The sequence below is a fragment of the Anas platyrhynchos genome, chromosome 23 (assembly GCF_047663525.1).
Source record: "Anas platyrhynchos isolate ZD024472 breed Pekin duck chromosome 23, IASCAAS_PekinDuck_T2T, whole genome shotgun sequence".
Classification (NCBI taxonomy): Eukaryota; Metazoa; Chordata; class Aves; order Anseriformes; family Anatidae; genus Anas; species Anas platyrhynchos.
In genome coordinates, this window is record NC_092609.1 from 105,838 (window position 1) to 129,724 (window position 23,887).

At 42.3% G+C, this 23,887-nt stretch overlaps 2 protein-coding genes across 7 annotated transcripts; both read left to right on the forward strand.

Moving 5' to 3' along the window:
• The first annotated feature begins 522 nt into the window (after positions 1-522).
• On the forward strand, positions 523-12,063 carry POLB (DNA polymerase beta). Of its 4 annotated transcripts, none has more exons than XM_038166904.2 (15): positions 1,574-1,789; positions 1,858-1,915; positions 2,016-2,082; positions 2,496-2,570; positions 3,272-3,330; positions 4,608-4,657; positions 5,101-5,152; positions 5,897-5,951; positions 6,039-6,111; positions 6,508-6,578; positions 7,299-7,385; positions 8,832-8,896; positions 9,587-9,726; positions 10,325-10,431; positions 11,259-12,063. In XM_038166904.2, the coding sequence occupies exons 1-14, from the start codon at positions 1,729-1,731 to the stop codon at positions 10,417-10,419; spliced, it is 1,008 nt and encodes a 335-aa protein (XP_038022832.1). In that variant the 5' UTR covers positions 1,574-1,728; the 3' UTR covers positions 10,420-10,431; positions 11,259-12,063. The 4 variants fall into 4 exon arrangements, with proteins under 4 accessions (XP_071883247.1, XP_038022832.1, XP_038022833.1 ...); XM_038166905.2 differs by having other exon boundaries at positions 11,262-12,063; XM_072027146.1 differs by lacking the exon at positions 1,574-1,789 and adding an exon at positions 523-703 and having other exon boundaries at positions 10,325-12,063.
• Positions 12,064-13,245: 1,182 nt separating this feature from the next.
• Positions 13,246-23,735, forward strand: VDAC3 (voltage dependent anion channel 3). Of its 3 annotated transcripts, none has more exons than XM_027443586.3 (9): positions 13,246-13,390; positions 15,773-15,844; positions 16,146-16,195; positions 18,056-18,208; positions 19,327-19,379; positions 20,791-21,018; positions 21,877-22,027; positions 22,931-22,988; positions 23,242-23,735. In XM_027443586.3, the coding sequence occupies exons 2-9, from the start codon at positions 15,778-15,780 to the stop codon at positions 23,331-23,333; spliced, it is 852 nt and encodes a 283-aa protein (XP_027299387.1). In that variant the 5' UTR covers positions 13,246-13,390; positions 15,773-15,777; the 3' UTR covers positions 23,334-23,735. The 3 variants fall into 3 exon arrangements, with proteins under 3 accessions (XP_027299387.1, XP_071883248.1, XP_005029541.1); XM_005029484.6 differs by lacking the exon at positions 13,246-13,390 and adding an exon at positions 14,332-14,438; XM_072027147.1 differs by lacking the exons at positions 13,246-13,390; positions 22,931-22,988 and adding an exon at positions 14,330-14,438.
• Positions 23,736-23,887: the final 152 nt, after the last annotated feature.

The window sequence follows — 23,887 nt, forward strand, 5'->3', positions numbered from 1 at the left end:
GTCTGAGAACTACATTTCCCGGTATGCTCTGGGCACCCAACATGGCCTCCCGGAAGTCCGGAGTCCCAGAACTACATTTCCCGGTATGATCTGGGCACCCAACATGGCCTCCCGGAAGTCCGGATTCCCAGAACTACATCTCCCAGAATGCTCGGCGCACTCAACATGGCCTCCCGGAAGTCTGGAGTCTGAGAACTACATTTCCCGGTATGCTCTGGGCACCCAACATGGCCTCCCGGAAGTCCGGAGTCCCACAACTACATTTCCCAGTATGCTCCGGGCACCCAACATGGCCTTCCGGAAGTCCGGAGTCCCAGAACTACATCTCCCAGAATGCTTTGGGCACTCAACATGGCCTCCCGGAAGTCTGGAGTCTGAGAACTACATTTCCCGGTATTCTCTGGGCACCCAACATGGCCTCCCGGAAGTCCGGAGTCCCAGAACTACATTTCCCGGTATGCTCCGGTCACCCAACATGGCCTCCCGGATGTTTTGAGTCTGAGAACTACATTTCCCAGTATGCGCCGGGCACCTAACATGGCCTCCCGGAAGTTCGGAGTCCCAGAACTACATTTCCCCGTATGCTCCGGTCACCCAACATGGCCTCCCGGAAGTTCGGAGTCCCAGGACTGCATTTCCCGGCATGCTCCGGGCACCCAACATGGCCTCCGGGAAGTTCGGAGTCCGAGATCTACATTTCCCGGTATGCATTAAATGAGCAGAATTCGGGGTCTGACTGGAATAATGGAAGAACAGAGGGCTACAAGCCAAAAAACTAGTTCATCACCCTAGCAACTAAAGGAAATTTCTGGTCGCTTTGAGGGGGTAGAACTTGGGCAGCTTTGCTAATCTGGCTAAAGACAGCTTAGACCCTGCAAACACGTTACATGTAGCCAAATGAGGTGGGTTTTTCTGTTTGTTTGTTATTTTTGGGGGAGGGGGAAGAGTCGGGTGGGGAGCGGGGGTGTCTTTGGAGCTTGTTTCTACATAGCACCACACAAGCGTCAGATTGCAAACAACCCTTCAAACCTCCTGTCGCACGCAGTACTTCAGAAACACCCGTCACTCACAGCACCAACGCTTTAGGCTTCAACACATAGAACGGGCCATTTCCCCAGTCTCTGCAAAGGCCTCCCGGGATGCCGGGGCAGCGATAACGAGGAGGGCGAACCGGCAGACAGCCCGAGTAGCGGGTACTGCTGGCGAACGCCACCGCGGCAAGGCAAGACAAGGCAAGGCAAGGCTCAGCTCCCCGGCCCAGGGCTGGCTCTCGGCGGGCGAAGGGAAGCCCGAGCCCGTGCCCGGAGCTCAGCGCCACTCGCAGCGCGCCCGCCCCGCGGCCCGAGAGCAGCCGGAGCCCCCGCCGAGCGCTGCGGCCCCGATGCGGCGGGTCCGGGTCCGGGGCCGGAGCACTCACTGTAACCCATCAGCTCCCCGCCGGGCGCCTCCGGCACGATGAAGTACTCGGGCCAGTGCGCCAGGTACTGCAGGTAGAAGGGGATCCCGTACTGCGGCCGCCAGTTAAGGAGCACGGCCACAGCGGCGCGGCGTCCCCCGAGGCCCAACATGGCTTCCCGGCAGCCCGTTGTCCAAGAACTACATCTCCCGGCACCGCTCAGGCCCTGGGCCGCGCGTGCGCGTGAATGCTGTCGCGCCTACATACGTCACCGCCGGAAGCCTTTTCGCGTCGTTTCCGCCTGTTGCCGCCGGCCGGTGCCGCCGCCCGCGATGAGCAAGCGGAAGGCCCCGTCTGGGAGCCCCAACCAGGGCATCACGGACCTGCTGACGGGTGGGTGGGCGCTGGGGGGGCCGCGCCGCGCCGCGCCTCGGCCGCTCCAACCGCTTTTCTCCCCGCAGAGCTGGCGAACTACGAGCGGAACGTCAACCGGGCCATCCACAAGTACAACGCCTACAGGTACCGCCTCTCCCCCCCCCCCCCCCCCCCCCCGCCGTGCGTGGGGCTGCAGGGCCCCGCCGGGGCTGGGTGCTGAGCCCTGAGCCGCGCTGTTCCGCAGGAAGGCGGCGTCCGTCATCGCCCGGTACCCCAGCGAGATACGGAGCGGGGCCGAAGCCAAGAAGCTGGTAGGGAGCCGCGCCCTGCCTCCCGGGGGGGGCCGGGGGGGCGGTGTCGCCGTGGGGGGAGGTTCCCGGGGGGGGGGGTGGCTGCTGCCGGGGCCTCACAGAGCCAGCTGGGGCCTGCAGCTGTCTGCGTGCCAAGGGCTTCTGTGGTGGCAGGTTTCCCCTTCGTTGCTTTACTGCCCCGCTCAACTTGGAGGGCAGTAGAAATGAAAGCCTTGTCTAGAATAAGTAATGCAGTCGTCAAACTGCTGTGTTTATGCTGCTTGTGTGGAACCCTGCATGCTCTTGTTCCCCTATGGAGCAATGTTTTGTTGTGGTTTAAGTGACATCATAGTTCTTCCTGCGGGGCTTTCTTTTTTTCCTGGTTGTAAGTGATATTGAGGTTAACTGGTGTTTCCTTCTCCCCCGATATTTAGGATGGAGTTGGTGCTAAAATAGCAGAGAAAATTGATGAGTTTTTATCCACTGGCAAACTACGCAAATTGGAAAAGGTGTGTTTCTTCCCTTGTATTGTATTTCTCAGTAGTTGATTTTCTTTGTACTTTGCAACGTAGCCTGCTTACTCTGTGCAATTTCTAATGCTCTCTGTGGTGAGACTCGAGTCAAGCATTAGAATCACAGAATGGTTTGGGTTGGAAGGAACCTTAAACATCATCTAGTTCTAACCCCCTTGCCGTGGCCAGGGACACCTTCCCCTAAACCAGGTTGCTCAAAGCTCCATCCAACCTGGCCTTGAGCACTTCTAGGGATGGGGCATCCACAGCTCCTCTGGGCAGCCTGTTCCAGTGCCTCACCACCCTCTGAGTAAAGAACTTCTTTCTAACATCTAGTCTGAATCTATCATCTTTTAGCTTAAAGCTATTACCCCTTGTTCTATCGCTACACTCTCTGACAAGGAGTTCCTCCACAGCTTTCCTGTAGGCCCCCTGTAGAATTATGACTCTGGAAGGCTGTTGAGTTCTGAGTTTTAAGCATGCTGTTCACCTTCACATGGGAAGTTAAGACAGTTTGTAGGCATGGTACGTATGGTACTGTAGTAACGCACAGTTCTACTGTTGGTGCTGTTTTGTTCCTATTTATAGTAGCTTTCCAAAGCAGAATCTGACCAAGTTGTTTTATCTTCTTAAGCTTCCTTTTTGTACTGCAAATGGAGCAAAGAAGATTTGGTTTGTGTTATTTTGTTTTTTTGCAGATTCGACAAGATGATACAAGTGCATCTATCAACCTCCTGACACGAGTTACTGGCATTGGGTAAAGCTTAGTTATTTTGGTGGTGTTTTGTTGTTGCTTATTCACTTGCTTGTTTGTTCTTGTTTGTTTTATTTGGTGGAGTTATAAACAGAAGTTGTGTGATTATAAATTGTGAAAAGAATGAGTTTGGGCTGATGCTGTAATACCCACACCAAGACCTCAGAGTTGCAGAGACAATTGCACAAGAAGAAAAGGCAGTTGTCAATTACAGACTTTGCAGTAGAGGAGTAGAAGTTGGAAAGTTCCTGTGTGCAAGCTGAAAAGGGAAGGAGAAAATAAGTGATCAAAAACCATGAAAAAACAGAGAAGAGTAGAATTGTTTAGGTGAAGTAGGAGTCTTTGGGTGTGACATAAGGGTGTGAAATTTGGCCAGGGATAATGGTATTTTGGTGCTGTTTATAAAAGAAGCAGAGTCATGAAAAAGCCCTCGTTCCTCAAAAAGAAGGCTTTTCAGAAAGGTGCTGTTAGAAATTCACAAGCCTGTTCTAGTTTCTATCCTGTGCTTAGGGAATCCCCGACAGACAAGAGCTCAGCTTTCGTACAGGCACATGCATGAAAAAACAACAGTAGAGATCAGTTTCCTGAGTGTGTGGGGCTCTGATATTGCTTGCTGAGAATAGGTTTGACTGAATTAGGGACCTGTGAGTCCTTAGAAACAAAGCAGAGTAGAATGCTAGGGGAAGGGAAGAGCAGTATTCAAAACCCTTCAGGTTGAGGACAGGGAATGTTATAGTAATTCTCGAAGACTTGCTCAAAGTTTGAGGATACTTACGTTGTGATTGTCACAAACTCTCCAGTCAAATTGGAATTGGGGCCCACTTTGTACTGGAGGTTGCAAGCTGGAGTCTTGTGGACTTTTTGTTTGTTTCTGTTTGTTTGTTTTTAAATGCTACTCTAAAGACACTGTTGTTGTTGCTGGCATCAGCTGCTTTAGAGACTATTCACGATTAAAGTAGTTCTTATCACACATCCAGTTACATCCCAGTATAGCTGTCTAAAGCACTATTGCCAGTTTGGTGAGATTTTATTTATTTACTACTTTAAATTATACATCACTATATAGTTCTGTCAGTGCTAAAAATGTGCAGGCCAAGCCTTGGATAGCCATCTCTGTTTCAAAGTAAAAACTGAAAATGTGCACGCCGAAAGGTAAGCATTAGAAGCAACTTTAATCTTGGCCTCAAAGAACCTAGGGAGTTACTATGAATACAAACCTCCTGTTCGGTGTTGTAAGACTCTTGCTGTTCCTGATTGCATCTTGCTTTGTCTCTTTGTAGTCCAGCTGCTGCCAGGAAGTTTGTTGAGGAAGGAATTAAAACTTTAGAGGGTGAGTGTAACTTTGGGTCATCAGTTCACACACCAATAAAGTCTCTTCTGTCAAGCTGCCTGTTGCACAGTAGTACTGCAATAGTGGATGTGCCTTCCTTCTGGTGAAAGTATATTTACAAGAAAAAAAAAGCTGAAGTTAGTGAACAGGCTAAAGGCATTATATATGCATTTACAATAAAGTACTTAGAGATTACACTGAAAATAACATTGATTTTTGTCTTTCAAGTGAATAGTCCATATAAGTCTTTATCAGGAAGGTGCACTAATGATTTCTTCATGTGCTGTCAGCTGTTGAGCAATCTTCTTAAAATCTCTTAATTGTGTTTGAGGTTGCTATTATTTGCTTATTAGATACTCTTCATTTGTATCACCTTTGCATTGTTGGAAACTTACTGTATGACTTTTTACCCTCAAGTAATTTTTTTTCACTAATCCTTCTAGATCTAAGAAAAAATGAGCACAAGCTGACCCATCACCAGCGAATTGGGTTGAAGTAAGCTTTCTTGGGTGCAAGTGCTTGGCTTTTCTAATGACTCCTTTAGACACCAGAATATAATGGAAGGTTACACAGGCCAATTAGTCCTGTTTTATCTGCATGCTTTTTGGCAGTTCTTCGGTTTTGTTTCATTAGAGTTGAAATTCAGTAGGAATTGGGATGGATGGATCACACACGTCAGGTAATGTGTGGCTCCCAGGCTGCAGTAGCACTGCTAGTACCTTCTGTCAGTGGTTCTGGTGCTAGAAAAGGGAAGAACGTACCTGCTTGTCAGACATCATTGTTTCACCTGGCCTCTTTTCCATGGCAGTCTGTTTTCTACAGCTCCGTGTATAATTATTCAAGGAGCTTTATTTGGCTTTTGGCAACATAGGCCACCTCTGACCAGGGGTGAGGGACCTGCTCCTGCTTATTGCTGATAGACCAAGTTTTGTCAGGTACCTTTTTTATTTCCGGAGGGCTATGTAAATATAAACCACTGACCATATGGTAATATTACTCCCACGTCATAGCAGCTCTTTAGATATAGTGGAAAAACAAGCACCGAAGCTATTTCCTAAGCACTGTCAAACTTGCACATCTATTGCTTGGAAAGATGTTTTCTAAATTCTTTGTGGTGAGAACGGGGAGCTTTTGGTGAGACAATATAATGTTTATTGCTTCTTCTAAAAACATTTAATTGTAAAGAATTTTAAGATGTGACCCTTACCACTAAGTCAGACACTTTTATTCTATACTCAGATATTTTGAAGACTTTGAAAAAAGAATCCCAAGGGAAGAAATGCTGCAAATGCAGGTAAGAAAGTCTCTGTCAAGAACTTGAGGCAGTGAGGGCCAATGAATGACTGGCACCTTTAAATGCTCATCTGTCCTCTTTCCATAGGAAATTGTGCTGAAAGAGGTAAAGAACCTTGACCCAAAGTATATTGCTACAGTCTGTGGCAGTTTTAGACGAGGTTGGTACACTGTAATCTTGTCATGTTTTAATTAGGGCTAATAAACAAGACTTATTAATATATGTTCTGGAGAGTGCGTTTATGCTAAAATTCAGCTTTTTGTGTTAGCATTGTCTTAACTGGTTAGTTCAGTCATGAAATGCCCACATAAATCCTTTAAATGAAGTGTTTGTGCTTCATTGCTAGAGAGTATAGCAGCAAATTTTTGGTTGTTTTTCTATGAAATGTGGTGATATCAAAAGAGTGGGGCTCTTTTCCCTTATGATCAGTTTTTGTAAATACTTTGAATATTCACTGACTAATTTCTACTAGAAAGGTGAGGTTAGATTTACGTTCATCGATGTGCATATGCTTTCTGTCTTTAACAGGGTTTTTCTTTGCTTCTTACTTGCCTAGGTGCAGAGTCGAGTGGTGATATGGATGTTCTCTTAACCCATCCAACTTTCACATCCGAGTCATCCAAACAGGTGTGTTTCTCTGCTACTGTGGATCTGTACTGTGCCTCACTTCCAGAAAGGCGTGTTTAAATTCAGAAGATAGGTAATCTCAGACTTGCATTGCAGCTTCCTGCATATTTTTTTTTGTTACTGTAATAGTAAACTCAACTCTCTGATCACCATGTTTATTTTGAGGATTTGAAATTGCTTCTTGGGTCTGTGCATTATGTTGCGGTCTCAGTGTAGTATATTTACTGTTATTCTTTCCTCCATCTTCATCCCTTAAACTCCCCAGATTCACGTGCTTTACACGGTAGAACTGTAAGAACTAGCTGAATAAAGCAGGGATTAAAGGCAGCATTACTATCTCTTCATGTAGCCACATGCTTTCAGAGGAGAAGCAAATGTCCTGATGCCCTTAGCATCTGTTGCAGCTAACTCTTGAGTAGTCCTAGTGATTCTGTTTCCTGTGTTGCTTCTGTAGATTTGTTGCTTGAGAGTTGAAAACTGAAACCAACAAAGAACCTTTGTCATTTCAAATGGAAGCAATCTGACATGGATTTCACAGGAAACTCCTTACTTCATAATTATAATTTCACTAGCTTCTTCTCACTATTAACTCTAATCTTTTCCACCTCAAAGTTCATATGCAATAGCATATATATCATTATGGTGATGTCCCGCAGGTAAACAAGTAAGATACTGTTGCTTGTGAAGTAATTTGTTCTTCTGTGTTGTGTTTGTTCCTAGTCAAAACTTCTGCATCGAGTTGTAGAACAGCTGGAAAAAGTCCACTTTGTCACAGATGTGCTGTCTAAAGGTGACACCAAATTCATGGTAAGTTTTTTTGTGGTGAGGGAATGTGGCGGAGATTACCTCTCATGACAGAAACTAGGATATAGACATCAAATTTTGTTTAGACTGCTGGAGCTGTAGTTTTCTTGTTTTTTTTATCTCATTTTTTTTTCCAATTGCCTTTTAGTGAATCTCATTAAAATACCAGTATTCTGAAATCTGCAGGTACTCATCTAGTTTTGAACCCCACTGACACAACCTTCGTGACACAATATATCTGCTAAAGTTAAAAGATACTTGTTTTCCCAAGATAAAAGGGGCTGTTAGGGTTGAGGATTTTGTTTGTTTATAGTTGAAATTAGAGCTAAAAGAACCCTGTTAAGACTTTGTTTTCAGTTTGGTTTGTGTTGCATTCTGAGAGGGAATGAAACATGATGGCTTTTTAGGCTTGATCTTTAGGAGGAATAAACCAGAACTACCCTCATTTTTGCCAAATTGATTGTGCATACCATATGGGTTTAAAGCTAAATATATGTGTGTATATATATGTATATACATATGTATGTATAGGTGAGCCAGAAGCAGAGGCGCTCAACAGCCCAGGTTGAAGTCACAGTTCTATAAGCTCATTATAGTTTGACCGCTTTTTCTGCACAATCATATCAGTCTTAAAATAGTTGTGCAGTAGCTCTTGCCTTCAAAGTGGAAGCTAAGAAAGGAATGTTGTAAAAAGGGAAATATGATTGTAGCTGAGAATCTGAGAAAAACAAGTTACTGCAAGGAAACAGTCTTCATAGCTTCAAAAATACAGGCAATGTTAAGCTTTCAAAACAAAGCTAGGAATAGAGGTTGTCTTAGTATGAAGCTGCAGTCTGTGAGACAGTGTAATATGTAAACATTTTTCATCATTACGTTATTATGGTTCATTTCCCTGACCCTTATTGCACTGTCATTTTTGCTCATCATAAACAAGATATGAGCCTTTTTCTTTAAATGTATGAATTGCATGGAGATTACAAAGCAGTTTGAAATGAAAAATGGTAGATGATATCTCAGGAAAAAAAAAATCTGTACTTTTATTTCTATTAGCATGAGCTTTGTTTGCATTTTCATGATCTTACTGATGTTTATCCATGCTGAAGAGCCTGATAATAATTAGGGTAGAGGGATGGAGAAGTCCTGTGATTCCTCCTGCTGTAACAACTTAGGAATTATAGACTATTGAACTACAGTTCTCTTAGCAGCGTAAAACAGTGATTCACAGTCACAATGACACCCAGCTGTTCTAATAAAATATTTAATCAGTTCAACAAGAATTTAATTCTTTTTTGCTCTTCAAGATGACTAATGATCAAACCATAATTATACATATTTGGAAATGTGTATTTCAAAAGATTGTTTAAAAACAGTCAAGTCCTGTAAGGTTATCCCAAATACATGTATGTTTAACATCATTTTGAATTTCTCACTTTCTTTACCTTCTCACAGGGTGTCTGTCAGCTGCCAAATAAAGAAGATGGAACAGCCTATCCACATAGGAGAATTGATATCAGGTAGACCTTTAAAAATAAAACCAAAAAAAAAAAAGCCACCACGTTAGCTATCTACTACATAATAGATATTTGCTTCCAGTCTGCATTCAAATTTCCATTCCCATGTCTAGAATATAGTATTTAACAGGTTTCCAATTACCTTGTATAGAAGCCACTGTACAACTGCCAGTTTAGAACAGGATATTAGCAAGAGTATTTCAAGTCATGGCTTTCTATTCAATTTCATAATCATGACCTATGTTATCAATACTGCTTTGACATAAATTCACTGCACAGAGCCTGTCTGAATTTAAGAAGAGATTGGACTGTGCACTTAGTCACATGGTCTGAAATTTTGGGTAGACCTGTGCGGTGTCAAGAGTTGGACTTGATGATCCTTAAGGGTCCCTTCCAACTCAGGATATTCTATGATTCTATGATAAATTCTTTCTTGTCAGTGGTGCAAGCACCATAACCATGCAGTGGCTGAACACCAGTAACTTACGGGTCAGGGTAAATGTGCAATGCCTTTGTTTGATATGCATTTCATTCTTGGGTCAGGCTTCTGGGAGAATCTAATATACAGAATTCCAGCATTTGTGCACTTAAAAAGGCGGCAAACCTAGAACAGTGGCTGAGCAGCTGAACTCCAAATGGCTTGTAGCTTTACATTTGCCCTAAATCTATGTTTTTCTTCCACTTCTATTCTAGGTTCATCCCTAAAGATCAATACTACTGTGGTGTACTGTATTTCACAGGCAGTGATATATTCAATAAGAACATGAGAACTCATGCTCTGGAAATGGGCTTCACAATCAATGAGTATACGATCCGTCCCTTGGGCGTCACTGGTCAGTCTAGACCTTTACATGTAGTTTTCTTTATAGTTTCATGTTTTGTGCGATTATCTCCTTAAATCGGTCTCTCAGTGTATTGGAAGTTGTGGTAAATACAGTAGTTAATGAAATTTTTCACTGTGGCCTTTCTGATACTTGACACCATTATAGCAGGGGGAGGCAGGCTACTATGTACAGGCAGTATACGATAACTCTATCAGGCCACCTAATCTACTTGGTCTTACTGATGTACAGGCTGGATTTTCAGTGTAAAGCACAACAAATGTTTTCTTGTTCTTTTAACATGATCTTTTTTTTGTCCTTCCGTTCTTTGGTGGAGGGCTTACTATATCATATATGTGTGTATAAATGTATGTATTTTAATTGCATAACCATGTAGCCCCAAGGTTAATTGGTTATCTTTTTTCTTCTGACACTGAGAATTAATATCTAAATACTGTATGAGTCTGTGGGGGTTTGTTGTTTTTTTGCTGTTGTTGTTTTTTAAATCTGTTTTGCTTACAGCAGTTTGTCTTAATCTTGCAATGCATTTGGCAGTCCAGGATTGTATGGAATTTCCACGTTTCAAATAGCATCTGTAATATGCTTGCAGGAGTTGCTGGGGAGGCCCTACCAGTAGAATGCGAGAAAGACATTTTTGACTACATCCAATGGAAATACAGAGAGCCAAAGGATCGGAGTGAATAATTGCTTGTCTAGGTTTGTGACTTGAAGAGACATTTTCATAGCTTTTCGCGAACATAGAAACTGCATTATCTTTCTTTGGATGTTACTGCAAAAAGTGTATAGTAATGATACTTTAAAGTAAGTCCATGGCACTAGTGCAAAATGTCTAGTAAAAATCAAATCCTTTCTCCACTCTAGATAAAGAGGATTAGAATCCTAATGCAACATAGTGCATCAGCACTATCTGATCAGCGTGATAGATATCGACACTGGATAGTGTCGTTACTTTGCCTTTTAATTTATTTGTCCTAGTTGGCTGACATACTTTATCCCCCTTAAGCTATAACCATCCCTTGCCTCTTAATGATGTTATTTTTCTGATTTTATGGTCTAATGCTTCTAATATTTTAAAATTTGACTTGGCTCTGAACCATTCCTTTTATCGTTCCTTTGTTCAGCTGTAACTTCTTACAGCTCTCTACAGACAAAAAGGAACAGTATAGCTATAAATGTTCATGGAGAGTTTGAAGTGGATGTGACTAGACAAAATTTAAAAATCATGTACCTTAAGAGAAAACCAACATATCTTTCTTTCTCTCCCTCTCCCAACATTCTGAAGTGTTCTGAGATACAGTCTTGCATAAAACTTTAAAGAGAGAAACACCCATTCTTGATGTAGGCCCAAGATTCTGTTTTCAGTGTAGGGTGTGACTTTATTTTTCCAACATAAAGCCTTATCCAAGAACTTTAAGTGGTAAAGAACAAGCAGGGTCTCTGCTTTTTAGTAGTTCCTCTCTCAAAAAAAAAAAAAGTGAAATTGTCCAACACAGGCTTTTAACAGATGACTATTTTTAATCTAGCAGCAACATTCCTGCTTCTGAAGACAGACTGCACCTCTTTGGTTGGCTAACCAGCCTTTTCCTGAATGAGACTGAATTTTTGGTTTGATGTAAGCGTGTTCTGCTAGCTCTTTCCTCTGATATGTCTGTAGTTCTCAACTTTTTTATATGCAAACCTGACAGCTCTGCTAGCTCCTTTTAAATCATTTTGAGAGGTAATGACTATTATGGACTTTAGAGGAGCTCCAATCAAGATTGCATTACTTAATTTTATTTGAGACAAGAATTCTGTGTATGAACTTCTTAAAGTGACTAGTTTTTATTAGTAAAATAGCAACTTTGACATACTACAGAGCATGTGTATGGAACACATCGCTGTCTTTGTGTCTGGATACCTTGTGGGAGTAGAAGGCAAATATATTATAGAACTGCAAGCTTGGAAAACCAACTCAAATAAGAAAGACTTTATAGATAGTCCAATTGACTATTACTAATTCAATGTTAATTGATTTGTAAATAGTTAGGTCCTTTAGCAGCCTTTGTGGAGGCAGAGAAGAACTTCTATCTGTACTGGCAGAATACATAGCCTTGAATGAATTGTGGAACAGACATATTTTTTACCTTACTTGAGCCTACAGAACACCAAATTTGCTTGTTCTTATATAATTAGTGTTGGTCGTTCTTAGTAATAGAGATTATATAGACTAATACTCTTGCTTTTCCCTTACCTGATGTCTTCCACTGCCTCATAGTAAAAAGACATTTAGCTGCTGTATTTAGTGTTTTCTTCAATAATCAGCGGAAATAAAGTGATATTTCAATCCACTGTTTGACTTCTTTATATAGGTGTCATTTTTAAAAGCATTTGAAAGCAATAACACAACATTTACAAATGTTTCTTAAGTAGCATACAGCATTACACTGATGCAGTATACATAATACTAGGTAGCCCAGAAGACTACTTTGTCTTGGGACTGGAGACAGAATTTGCTGGCCTTGTATTTTTTCTCGATAGCACACTTAATCCTTCTGGGTAGAAGAAAAATGGCGTGTTCAGAGGTTGTTGGTTTTGTGTGTTGTTTTTTTTTTTTCCCCCTTAAACGATATAAAACGCTGCAGTTGGTTTTTGTTTTTCTTTTTTTTTTTTTTCCTCCACAGTATCACAGAATGGTTTGGATTGGAAGGAACCTTAAAGATCATCTAGTTCCAACCCCCCTACCCTGGCCAGGGACGCCTTCCCCTAAACCAGGTTGCTCAAAGTCTCATCCAGCCTGGCCTTGAGCATCCACAGCTTCTCTGGGCAGCCTGTGCCAGTGCCTCACCACCCTCTTTGTAAAGAACTTTTCTAATGTCCAATATTAAATCTCCCTTCTTTCAGTTTAAAACTTACTGCTATGCTCTTTGATGAAGAGTCCCTCCACAGCTTTCCTGTAGGCCCCCTTTGGGTATCGGAAATAATTTTCCTTCCCATCAAGTTATTATTCTGCAATGCTTTTAGTTCCTTACAATTCTTTCCTTCCTCAGCACTGGACTGCACAATAGCAGGCAATCACTGGAGGCAGTTGCTGCAAGCCTCGAGTGTGTTAAAGAGAGTCTGTCAAAGTGGGTGGTGTGCTCATACCACCAGGTAGACAAAGACTTGCAGCTGCGCTTCCTCAGCGCTGGCTGCAGGTTTGGGCCGAGTTCACTCTTCTCCCGCTTGCGACGTCTTTTATCGGGCTCGGGGCTGCTGACCTCGGCGTGCCGCTGCGCCTTGCTACGGCTGAGGAACTCCAGTTTCTGTCTGCGCGTAGCACGAGCAGCTCGAAACGGCCGGGAACGAGGAGGGGGGCAGAAGGGGCCAGCAGCGCCACGCGGGCACGCTCGCAGCGGGCCCCTCCGCGGCCTCCTCCCGGCCCCGCGCGCACCTTGAGCCGGCCGAACGCGGCGCCGGCCCCCGCCGCCTCCCCTCGCCCCGGGACCCGCCGAGAGCAGCGGCGAAAGCCCCGCCCCCCTGCGGCGGCCGCCGCGCGCGCCCGCTCCCCCTCGGCCGCGCGCCCCCAGCCCCGCGCGCGGCACCCCGGCGGCCCTCAGGGGCGGTGGCGCGGCGGGGCGGCGCTGCGCATGCGGGCTCGGGGCGACCGAGAGCTGTCCCGGAGCGGAGCGGCCGGCAGGTAGCGGCGGGGCCCGGGCGCGGCGCGGCTCTACTGGGCTTCGCGGAACCGGCCCGGCGGGGCCCGGTGGCGTCTCCCGGCCCGCGCCGGGGCGAGGGCCCCAGGGGGGAAGCCGGGAGCGCGCTCGGCGGCTCGCTCTGGCCGGCGCCGCCGTGCCCTTGGGGGGGGCGTCGCGCTGGCCGGAGGGGGCGGCTCTGTGGTGGCGGCCCCGTGGCGCGGAGCGGGCCGGGCCGGGCCCTCCCTGCGGGTGGTCGGGGTCCCGCCGGGGCTCCGGCGTCCGGGCCTGGAAGCGGCGAATGGCGCCGTTGCGAAGGGCCGCGCGTTCCGCTCCGCTCCGCTGCCCCGAGGGCGGGGCCGCTGCCGCGGGGCCCTGCTGCGGGCGCTTGGCCGGGGAGGGTTGGCGGTGTCTGCGCCGTACCCGAGTGCGGGCGTTCTCTGCGCGTTCCCTCGCATCGCCAGTTCGGCGTTTTATTTTCGCAGCTGACGTGCGGTTGTTGACTACTGCGTGCTGTAGCTAAAGATGGCAGCGTTAACGATCGCTCGCCCTAGCCTGTTATTCCTCAGTGTTTTCTCCCTGTGGCTGTTGTCATGATTTCCGTGTTGGAAAGCAAGTCCAAGTATGATATTAAGAAGATACTGTTTAAAAAGAAGACGTTTACAATAGGTAGTGAGGCTTATTTCTGGCGAACCTATTTAAAAAAAGAACACATGCACACACACACACACACACACACACAAAAAAAAGTTGAAACTTCTGAATTGAGAGGTTTGTGTGGAAAAAAACATGTTTTATCAGAAATATATGCTCTGCTCCATAGCTAGGTTGCCAAAACCATTGTATGTATTAAAACTCTATTGTTGTAAAAGTCTATATTGATTGTTTTTCATCAGTTTAACAACTCACCGATTTTAATTTTTCCTCTCCGTGTTTGACAGGTTAAAAGGCCTTTTTATGTAGTAAATTTGAGAAGTGCCTATCTTATGACCTGATCTTCAGATAAGGAACCTGCGGTCATGTCCAGCTGTTTTATATCCTCTAGACCCACGGGTACATATTGATAGATATGTAGTGCAGGTTAGATATTAAGTCATTGAACGTAGAGCATTTTTTCACCGTGGGATGCAAATTGCATGACGGCTTCATTTCAGGAAGGGGCTCACTATCTGAAAACAGGACTTAATTGCTTAATATGGATACTGTTGCGTTTGTGACAGAGCCTGAGTATTTTGCAAAACTATTTGGATTTTGATTACCTGTGTTTTTAGAAAGCAAAGTCAGAAGCTGTTAAGGAAATAGATTTCTGGTTATATAAAGGTTTCTAGTTATATAAAAGTCAAAAAAATACTTGTTAGATTTTTGCTAAAAGCATGAGTAGAAAACAGAACACTACGAAATAGAATATTAACATCAGGATTGCGATGTGGGGAAGGGGAAAAAAAGTAAATTGGTGGGAGTGACGTTATGATTTTTTGGTTTTTTGCTTGAGTTATTATTTTATTTCTTTTTCATTAGTCTTTTGGTATGGTACAAGTAACAAATGCGGGGTAGGGGTTTTCTCGTATTGGGTGTTGCAGGGAACAATGTCAGCAATTTGATCAGCTGCGCAAAAAAGTAAATGGCAAAGGGTTAGCATTAAAATTAATCAAAAGCATCATTTTTGATGGCCTTTCTTTTCTGGAGCAGGTGTACCTCTACAGTTAAGTAAACTTATTCTAGAAGGGAAAGATGAATTTTTCTATGACAGGAAGAGCGTTTCTGCTTTTTTAACGTGGATTAACCAATGTACGGTGTAGCGTCACATCTGTCCTTTTGAGTTTTGTAGTCCATATTAGTTGTAGCAGCTATCTGTATTAGAAGGTGTAGTTGTTGCTGTTTTGTACACACAGCGCAGAAATACTGGAAGCTACTGGACAGTGTAATGAGATCTTTATGTATTTTCCAAATCTCTGGAAAACTTCCTAAGAATTTACAAGTTTATATGGAAGTCAGTTATCTTTTCCTTTGGGATTGTTCAGTGCTGACATGGCTTCGCTGCTTGGAGCCCCTTTCAGAAAGGGTCCTGTCATGAAAGCAATTTTGCATATTATTGGAATGGTGATAAATGCTCATGTGAGCTCTTTTTGCAACATAATAGCAGAATGTGAAGTCTCGGTATGTAGTTGAATGTAACGCTGCTCCGAATGATTAGGAGCAGATTGGTTTCTGACAAAGCAGCAATGACACAAGCATGACTTTCATGAACATTCTTCGAAGGCCTTGCAGTTTCTTATCAGTGAAGCACGCATAGGGTACTTAGTCATAGATGTCTATACATGCTTTGAATATAGTTTAGATTTTATGCTGTTAAACCTAGGATTCTTACAGCTTCCACTGTGTTTCAGATCCCATGGCTGTCCCACCATCATACAGTGACTTGGGAAAGTCTGCCAGGGATGTATTCAATAAGGGCTATGGTAAGTAAAATGACAGGTTTGATAGTAATTTCATATTTTGTCTTGGGTGTCTACAATAAAAACACTACTATTTGAGAAAGCCATTAAATACCTCATGGTAGGAATCCAGCAGAAGGATGGACCACCTCGAATCACCAGAATTCCTTCAATCTATCATCACTAAGATGAACAACTGGTGAAATATGAAAATAGGCTATTTCAGGCGAGTGTTCCCTATGTGCCAGACTTGCTGGGTGTGTAGCAAATAAACCTTGCTTGTATATTGTGGTGAAACAGATTCTCTGTACTCTTCTATTTTCAGGATTTGGAATGGTCAAGTTAGAGTTGAAGACCAAGTCTTCCAGTGGGGTGGTAAGTACTGGGAGCTTTCAACATCACCAATATGGAGGGGAGGACAAATTCCTAAAATGGTAATAACTTGATAGCAGGTGTTGCTTCTTTCTTTTGTTTCTCAATTTAAAATTGTTAGCCAACTGAGCTGTTTCCAATAACCATTTGTGGAACTTGTGTAGTGGTACTCCTTTTCCTCTGGTGTGCAAGAATTTTCACATACCTTGTTCAGGATGTATGGTTTTCCTTCCAGTTTGCATTGCAACGTCCATGCACGCAGTTTTTCTTCACCATTATAGGTCTCACTTCTGTTTATGAATGCAGTTGAGATTCTCTGCTGTTGGTTTTTATAAGATTTTTAGTTCACAGGCTTTTCATCCAAAAGGCCAAGGGATAAAAAGGAACCACAGTTTGCCTTAACTTCATTTTCACACATCTCCACTACGCTTATAATGCAGGACCTAATTAATTAATTAAAACTAAATAGTCCTCCTGACATGCTTTGTGTAGAATTTCAGAGCATTTTGTAGGTGTTAATTAAGATTTATAGCACTTAAGGTAATTAGAAAATGTGGTGATCCCCATTTTAGTGGTGGAAAAATGGACCTCCCTTGTGACTTCACAGGAAAGCTGGCAAAACCAAGAATGGAAAAAACAAGAATGGATTTCTTAATTTTGGTCTTTAAACAAAGGCATATGCAATTTATATTAGATAAGCTTATTCTTACAAGGACACTCAATTTCTTGAGCGCTAGCACTTACTGCTATCCTGGTTGATAGGCCTGTCCTGCTTTTCAGCCTCATAACCATATTTGCTTTAGATCCCTTCTCTTGCATTCTTATCATGCAAATTGCATAAGTCATTCCTTTTGTATTACTGCGTGCTGTCTCAGTTGAGTTTTTGATGGATTACTTCTATCGTGCACCCGGCACACAAAGGTCAAGGAACTCCACAGTGTTTGTATTACGACAGCTGTCAATTACTGACATCAAAGAATGTGCGTACTTTTCCTGCCATGAAGTTTTGATTCTCAATAATATGGTAATTGTTAACTACACTATCTTTTGACGGAACATGCGCAACTCTATTAAGTTCTAAAATGGGTTTTTCCTTCTCCATGCAACTTTCATTTTGGATGCTTAACCAGCTGGTAAGGACAGTGACTGTTTTGTCATGTTGGCTTCTTTTTGCTTTCTCTGGTGAGGTTTTCTGTGGGGGATATCGTCTGGTTGTTCTGCATCATATTTTCATTTACATCATGAAGTTTGGCTTGTGTCCATAGTGCTTAATCTCCTGTATGATACATGTACATAAAGCCATTTGCAATCTCTGTTCCAACAATTCAAAATAAGAGCACCATAAAAACAGCATGAGGAAAATAAAGAGCGAGAGATTAAAAAAATATCTACCTGTAAAAGACAGATATGGTATTGGTACAGTTGTCTATTGCTAAAAGTTTTGTGCTCATTAGTGTTTGTAATGAGCATTCAGCAGCAATATATGGTTTAGGGGATGGAAGAGAGGCTGGGCATGAAATGTGAAATCTAAATCTAGTACTTGAGTACTAACAGGATCTCTGATTGATATTGAAATGTTTTTGTTTGCTTTTGATGACAGTTCTTAGTGTAATAAGTCTTTTTCCAACCTAAGCAAGCTCCAGGGCTCTATCAGCACATCTTGATAACAAATATCCAGAACAGAGATGCCAGAAATGATGAGATGCAAAAAGAATAGCTTTGGGTGTGGATAGGGAAGAGGATGATGATTTTGAGTGTTCTGTTTTTAAGATCTAAGGGTAGCGAGTGTTTGCGTTAGCATTTGACAAGTGGAAAAAGGTAAAGTACTTAGGAGTGCTGAAACTCATATTGTCCTCTTGGCAGGAATTTACAGCAACTGGCTCGTCTAACACAGACACAGGCAAGGCTTCAGGTAGTCTAGAGACAAAATACAAGATCAAAGACTATGGGCTTACATTCCTCCAGAAGTGGAACACGGACAACACATTGGGAACAGAAGTTTCCATGGAGGATCAGGTAAGAGGAAGCTGATACTCTGAAAATGTTTCCGCAGTTGGTATGAGAAAATACTGAGTTGAGCAGAAAACACTGAGGAATGAAAGTTACACAAAACTCCCCGGAGTACTAAAAATGCACAGACTGAGAGACAGCATCATGAATTTTAGTGCAGGGAGTGCAAGCATAACCACAGCCAAGCACTGCTACATAGCAATACAAAGATACAGTTATTGCAGATGCCAGCATGCCAAATTAGCTGGTTGAATGAATATCACTATTATCCACTCTAAACACAAGGGTGTTTTTTTTTTTGTTTTTTTTTTTTTTTAAATCAATTTTAGCTATGTAGAGCTGTCACTGCTACAGTCATGAAAGAAAACCGGAGAGGATTCTCTGTTTTAAATGCCATAATACATAAGGCTGTAAGTTTGGCTGCCTTGAGACTTAAGGCTTCGGCTGAAGGTTGAAGAGAAAATTTGCAACTTGATGCTGGTTAAGCAAAGGGTTGCTGTTATACAACACTCTCAAAATACGAAACTCCTTTTCAAAGTCGATAGCTTTCTGCTTTTCACAACTGCCTATGAACTAAGGTAAAATTTCCAAAGGTAATAAAAGTTTTGGGGTGCTCTCCACTATATGTGTCCATCCCTTTTTATAGTTAAGGTTTTGCAATTTTACCAGTGCTTTAACACATTCAACTCAAAATGAGGTGGAACAGCTGTGCCCAGTACATGGTTTGGCCAGTGAAGTAGTACTGTGTCTCAGAATATGCATAGGTTCTGACAGGGATTCTTAAGCTCCAGCATGGATTATTGGCTCTATAGGGAATAAATAAGTAAAACTGAAGAGTTTTCTTTAACAGTTTCTCATTTTTCTTGTCAACACTAGGTTTGAAATATTCCCATAATAACAAATCTGTAAAGTGTGTGCTGTTAATGGTGCCTCATTGTAGGAAGAAATTCCCAATTTTAATCCTTTATCATACAGCACCTACAGATCTCTTTGTAAAAATGTGTGGGAGACTTTCTGTTCATGTCACGCCTTCTCTTTAGACCTGAAGTAGCACCATAGTAATGTAATAAAACAAGCCATGTTTTAGCAGAGTTGTGAGCAGACTTCTCTGTTTTTCTTTACAGTTGGCTGAAGGACTGAAGGTGGCTCTTGACACTGTATTTGTACCAAACACAGGGTAAGTATTTTCAGTCACCTTTATCTAAGGAGTCCTAGAATTGCCCTTAACTTCTCATTAGAAATGCTTATACTGTACATTGTGTAAATGCTCAAAACTTACCATTACTGACTGGTCACATTCAAATATTGCAACAGGAAGGAACTCATGGTTTAAAAAAATGAAAAATCGAGAACTTTGTTCTGCAGGTACTATAGAGTATTTTGAAGGCAATGAGCAGAATAAGCTCTGCTAGAAATGACTCTGGCTTTTTGGCCACTGCAAATTTATTGTTTTAGAGGAGGTATTGTATTCCTGTAACTTGCTCCTTGAATAGCTAGGTCTTACAGGGACTGCTTAATTTGTACCATCTTTCTCATGGTGTTCATGGTTCAATTGCTGTCAACCCAGTGCCTTAGGAACAAAAAGCAAAGCTTTTTCTTTTTTGTTTTTTTCTCCTTGAAGCCTGTGGAAGTAGAACAGCCTGTGTATTATGATAGGCGGTGGAATAGCACTTTTTTTTTTCTTTTTAAAATTATTTATTTCTTTTTTGGTTGACAGAGCAAAGAAGATGTGTATATGGGGTATGTATGTCTGGATAAACATCAAGCTTGAGACTGCTTTGTAAATAATTACTGGTATTTCTTTATCGTTGAGAACAGCATAACAGAAGAAAAATCAGAGTTTTCGATACTACTTGGATATAAGCAATTAGAAAAAGAGTTAAAAAGTAGCCTCCAGGCCTGGGTATGAGTGATGGCCAGCACGGTGTCCTGCTGTATCTTCAAAGATAAAGGAGGCTGGGGAGAGGATGATGGAGGTGATAAAATTCTGTTGCAGTTAACTTTGAATCGGTAGCAAAAGGAGCAGAAAGACACATTGGTGAGAGAGGAACAGGCTTCTTTGGAAGACAGACTAAATGGATGATACATGGGGGATGAGGAAAATTCCTTCTCAGTAAGGGAGTGTGGTATCCAGCAGTGAAGGAGGAAGGAGAGTAGGCAGTGCACACAAAGGAACAGTGGAGAGAACTGAGCAGCCAAAAAAATCATTAAAGGACAAAAAGAGCAGCTATCACTGTGGGATGTCGCAGATGCTGCTGAAAGAAATTGATGGTGCCATAACATATTGCAACTATTTGCGGTGAACAGAATTTGAAACCTGATATGTTTTGAGTAATAAGCAAAAAGATTGATGCCTTTATAACTTCTCAAGGATTTTAAGGACGTTGAAAATGTTGGAAGTAGCACCACCAAACACATGTAACATCAGTGTTACCCTCATCCCATGTGCTCTTCAGCAGTTGTGGTGATTTTAAGTTTTGAGTAGGCATTACAGTCATTTAATGCACTGGCCCTAAAGAACATACATACAGGATTAAAACTACCTATAATATAGACCACAAGGGATAAAATTAAATGTTTCTCTGCAGGAAGAAGAGTGGAAAGTTGAAGACCTCCTACAAAAGAGAATATCTAAATCTAGGCTGCAATATAGACATTGATCTCTCTGGACCAACCATCTATGGCTGGGCAGTGCTGGGCTATGAAGGCTGGCTTGCTGGCTATCAGATGGCTTTTGATACGGCAAAATCTAAGCTTTCGCAAAACAACTTTGCCTTGGGATATAAGGCAGGAGACTTCCAGCTGCACACTAATGTGTAAGTATTAATCTGAGCCTAGAGAAAATTATCAGAAGATCCAAGCTAGATTAATAGTGAGAATTAACTGAGCTAGGTAAAATGTGGTAGGAAGGAGGGAGGATGCTGATTTAGTTCAAAAATAATTCACACCATGTTTTCATCTTCAGTACAATTAAAGCAGAGGCAACTTCTCAACTTTTTGTTGTCTGTTGAGACTGTGTTTCAGGGTCATCTTGGTTTTGTGTACACAAGATAATGGCATAAAGGCACTTCACACCATTAGTTTGGAATTAAAGTTGGTAAACTTCAACTTCTATTTTGGCAATAGATAAGAGTCTTCAGTTAAGCTATCTTACCCTTTCCCTCACCAAAGAGAGAGTTTCTGGCTCAGAAATGCCCAGGGTTGAGGAGAGAGGTGTGTGTTGCATAATTCTTGTTTCCAGCTGTCACCTTAGTGTAGCTCTAGCCTTTGCATTCAGATGCTTTGAGAGTCTTTGAACTTTTTATATTTAAACAACTGCCATGCAATAACTTTGTTTTCAGTCTCATCATTCCCATAACTGCCTTAAATCTCCTTCTAGGTTTGTCCCTTTATACATTATCAGAGGCTTTTCTCCTTAAGACAAGTAAAGTTTGTTTTCTGTCAGAATCTCAAACATTGTGTCTTGGCTACTGGTCAGCTGTGGTCAGTTAAGCAAACAATACCCTTGTTATGAGTAAACATCAGAACAGCTGTGAGCTCCAGCTAGGAATTCTATGACCATGGGTCCACTGGACACCTTGGTTCATTTTGAGATAATGATCAAATGATGATGGGAAAGGAAGGGATAATCTCAAGGGTTGCTATTTACTGACACTTGCATCTCTTACAAACAGGAATGATGGCACTGAGTTTGGTGGGTCTATTTATCAGAAAGTTAATAATAAGGTTGAGACATCAGTCAATCTTGCATGGACTGCTGGCAGTAACAACACACGATTTGGTATTGCTGCTAAGTACCAACTGGATGAGAAGACTTCCATTGTGGTAAGTTGTTTTTTTTTTAAAGGAACAAGTATTTCAAGCTCCAATAAATGCTAAAAAATAGTGATGTAAAATAGTTGTTCCAAATAGTTACTGAGAAAGTATGGGAGATAGCAAACTGTTGTGGTTTAAACCACAAGGACTACAAGTCATATGTGTGAAACATCTTTAAAAAAGATGTTTCATCTGTGCTGAAATAGTTGTTAGTCTGTCTATTGTGCCTGAAGCCTATGCAAAATGTGTTTTGAAAAGGTAATATGAGCATGAAATATTTTTCTACATTGTGGATTGGGTAAGAATTAGACAAAACTACTGCAGTAAGGTGACAGTTCAGTTGAGCTTACAGCCCTCTCCTAACACTGAGTTATGTAGCTCTTGAAAGTCAGTCATGGTTATGAGCTAAGTGCCCTTACTGACACTTACCAAGTCTTGCAGAAATGTTAGGGGCAAAAAGCAACATGAATGAAAGTAACTGCATACATAGCAACACTAAGCACTTAGGTAGCAAGCATTTGTTAAGCCTTAAAACAAGAATTAGTTCCAGGATAATTCAGCCAGAATTAAAAATAGGAAATGCTATTGTAAACAGCTCAAAACTTAGTAAAAGATAAGTTTGCATACACATAATTTTTTTGCTCATTCCTTAGAAAAAATAGGGTGGGACTTGATATAGGTGTAGTATACCACAATCTGAAGATAAGATGGGACCTATTTCTTGTGCCTGTTCCAGGTTGAAGGTAAAGTGGAGGAACATAGTGAAAATTTGGTATACTGGAAACTTGAAGGGGAAAAGACTAGAATACACCACAGCTAGAGATCAATCTACAAGTAGCTGAAAGAACGAACAGGGCACTAGAGCAACTTTTTGAGTATTTGTGCATGGCAGTGATTTTTTTTTTCCTGTAGGCTAAAGTGAATAATGCCAGCCTGATTGGAATCGGTTATGCTCACACCCTTCGACCTGGTATGTAAGCCCAACTAGTAGCAAATCCTACTGGTTACTACATTGTGGGTTATTTTACTATCATCTCTACAACAGAATAGGAGGAAAAAAAAAATAGAAATCTTACACAGGTAATATAGAAGTAAAGGCTGTGTATGCACATAAGCTCCTATAACAAAGAAGACACACACTAAGACTCAGACTCAGGTACTTGGTGAGAAGGTGTTATACTGGGACATTATTGTATGAAGACTCTCCTTCCTTGCTTTTCTAGGTATAAAGTTGACTCTCTCAGGCTTGATTGATGGCAAGAATTTCAGTGCTGGAGGTCACAAAGTTGGGCTGGGATTTGAGTTAGAAGCTTAATGCAGTTTTAAGTAAAACAACAAATGGTGCTCTGGAAGAAGAAGGAAAAGCATACCCAGTGTGTTTTGGCCTTAACATTACTCTGAAATCTCCAGCCGTGTGAACTTTCTACTCTTCCAAAGAATGCTTTTAACCCACCCTTGAAGTCCAGCGAGTGCAAGCACCTCCAAAGAAGATACTTGAAGGCATGCATGGGAGTTGTGATGTTTGTGCCCCATGTTTTCACTTGCTTATCATATTCTAAATGGGCTCCTAAAAGGAGAACATCCCACCTCTCCCCATTATTGTATCGCATCCTGCATGTCCTACCTTTCACACCCTTTTACGAAAGGTAATCTGTGTGCTACAGCGTAACATTTGGTTTTACATCAGAAATGAAATAAATGTCACAGTTGGAACATAGCATTGGTTCAGATAAGCTGTTATCTATGCAGTGGGGCTTTTCTTTTTGGTGGATCCTCTGCAGATTATCTGTTAAGTATGGTTAAAGTTTTACTAAACTATATATAAAATTAGAGGGTGGTTGAGGTTGGTTGAGACCTCTGGAGCTTACT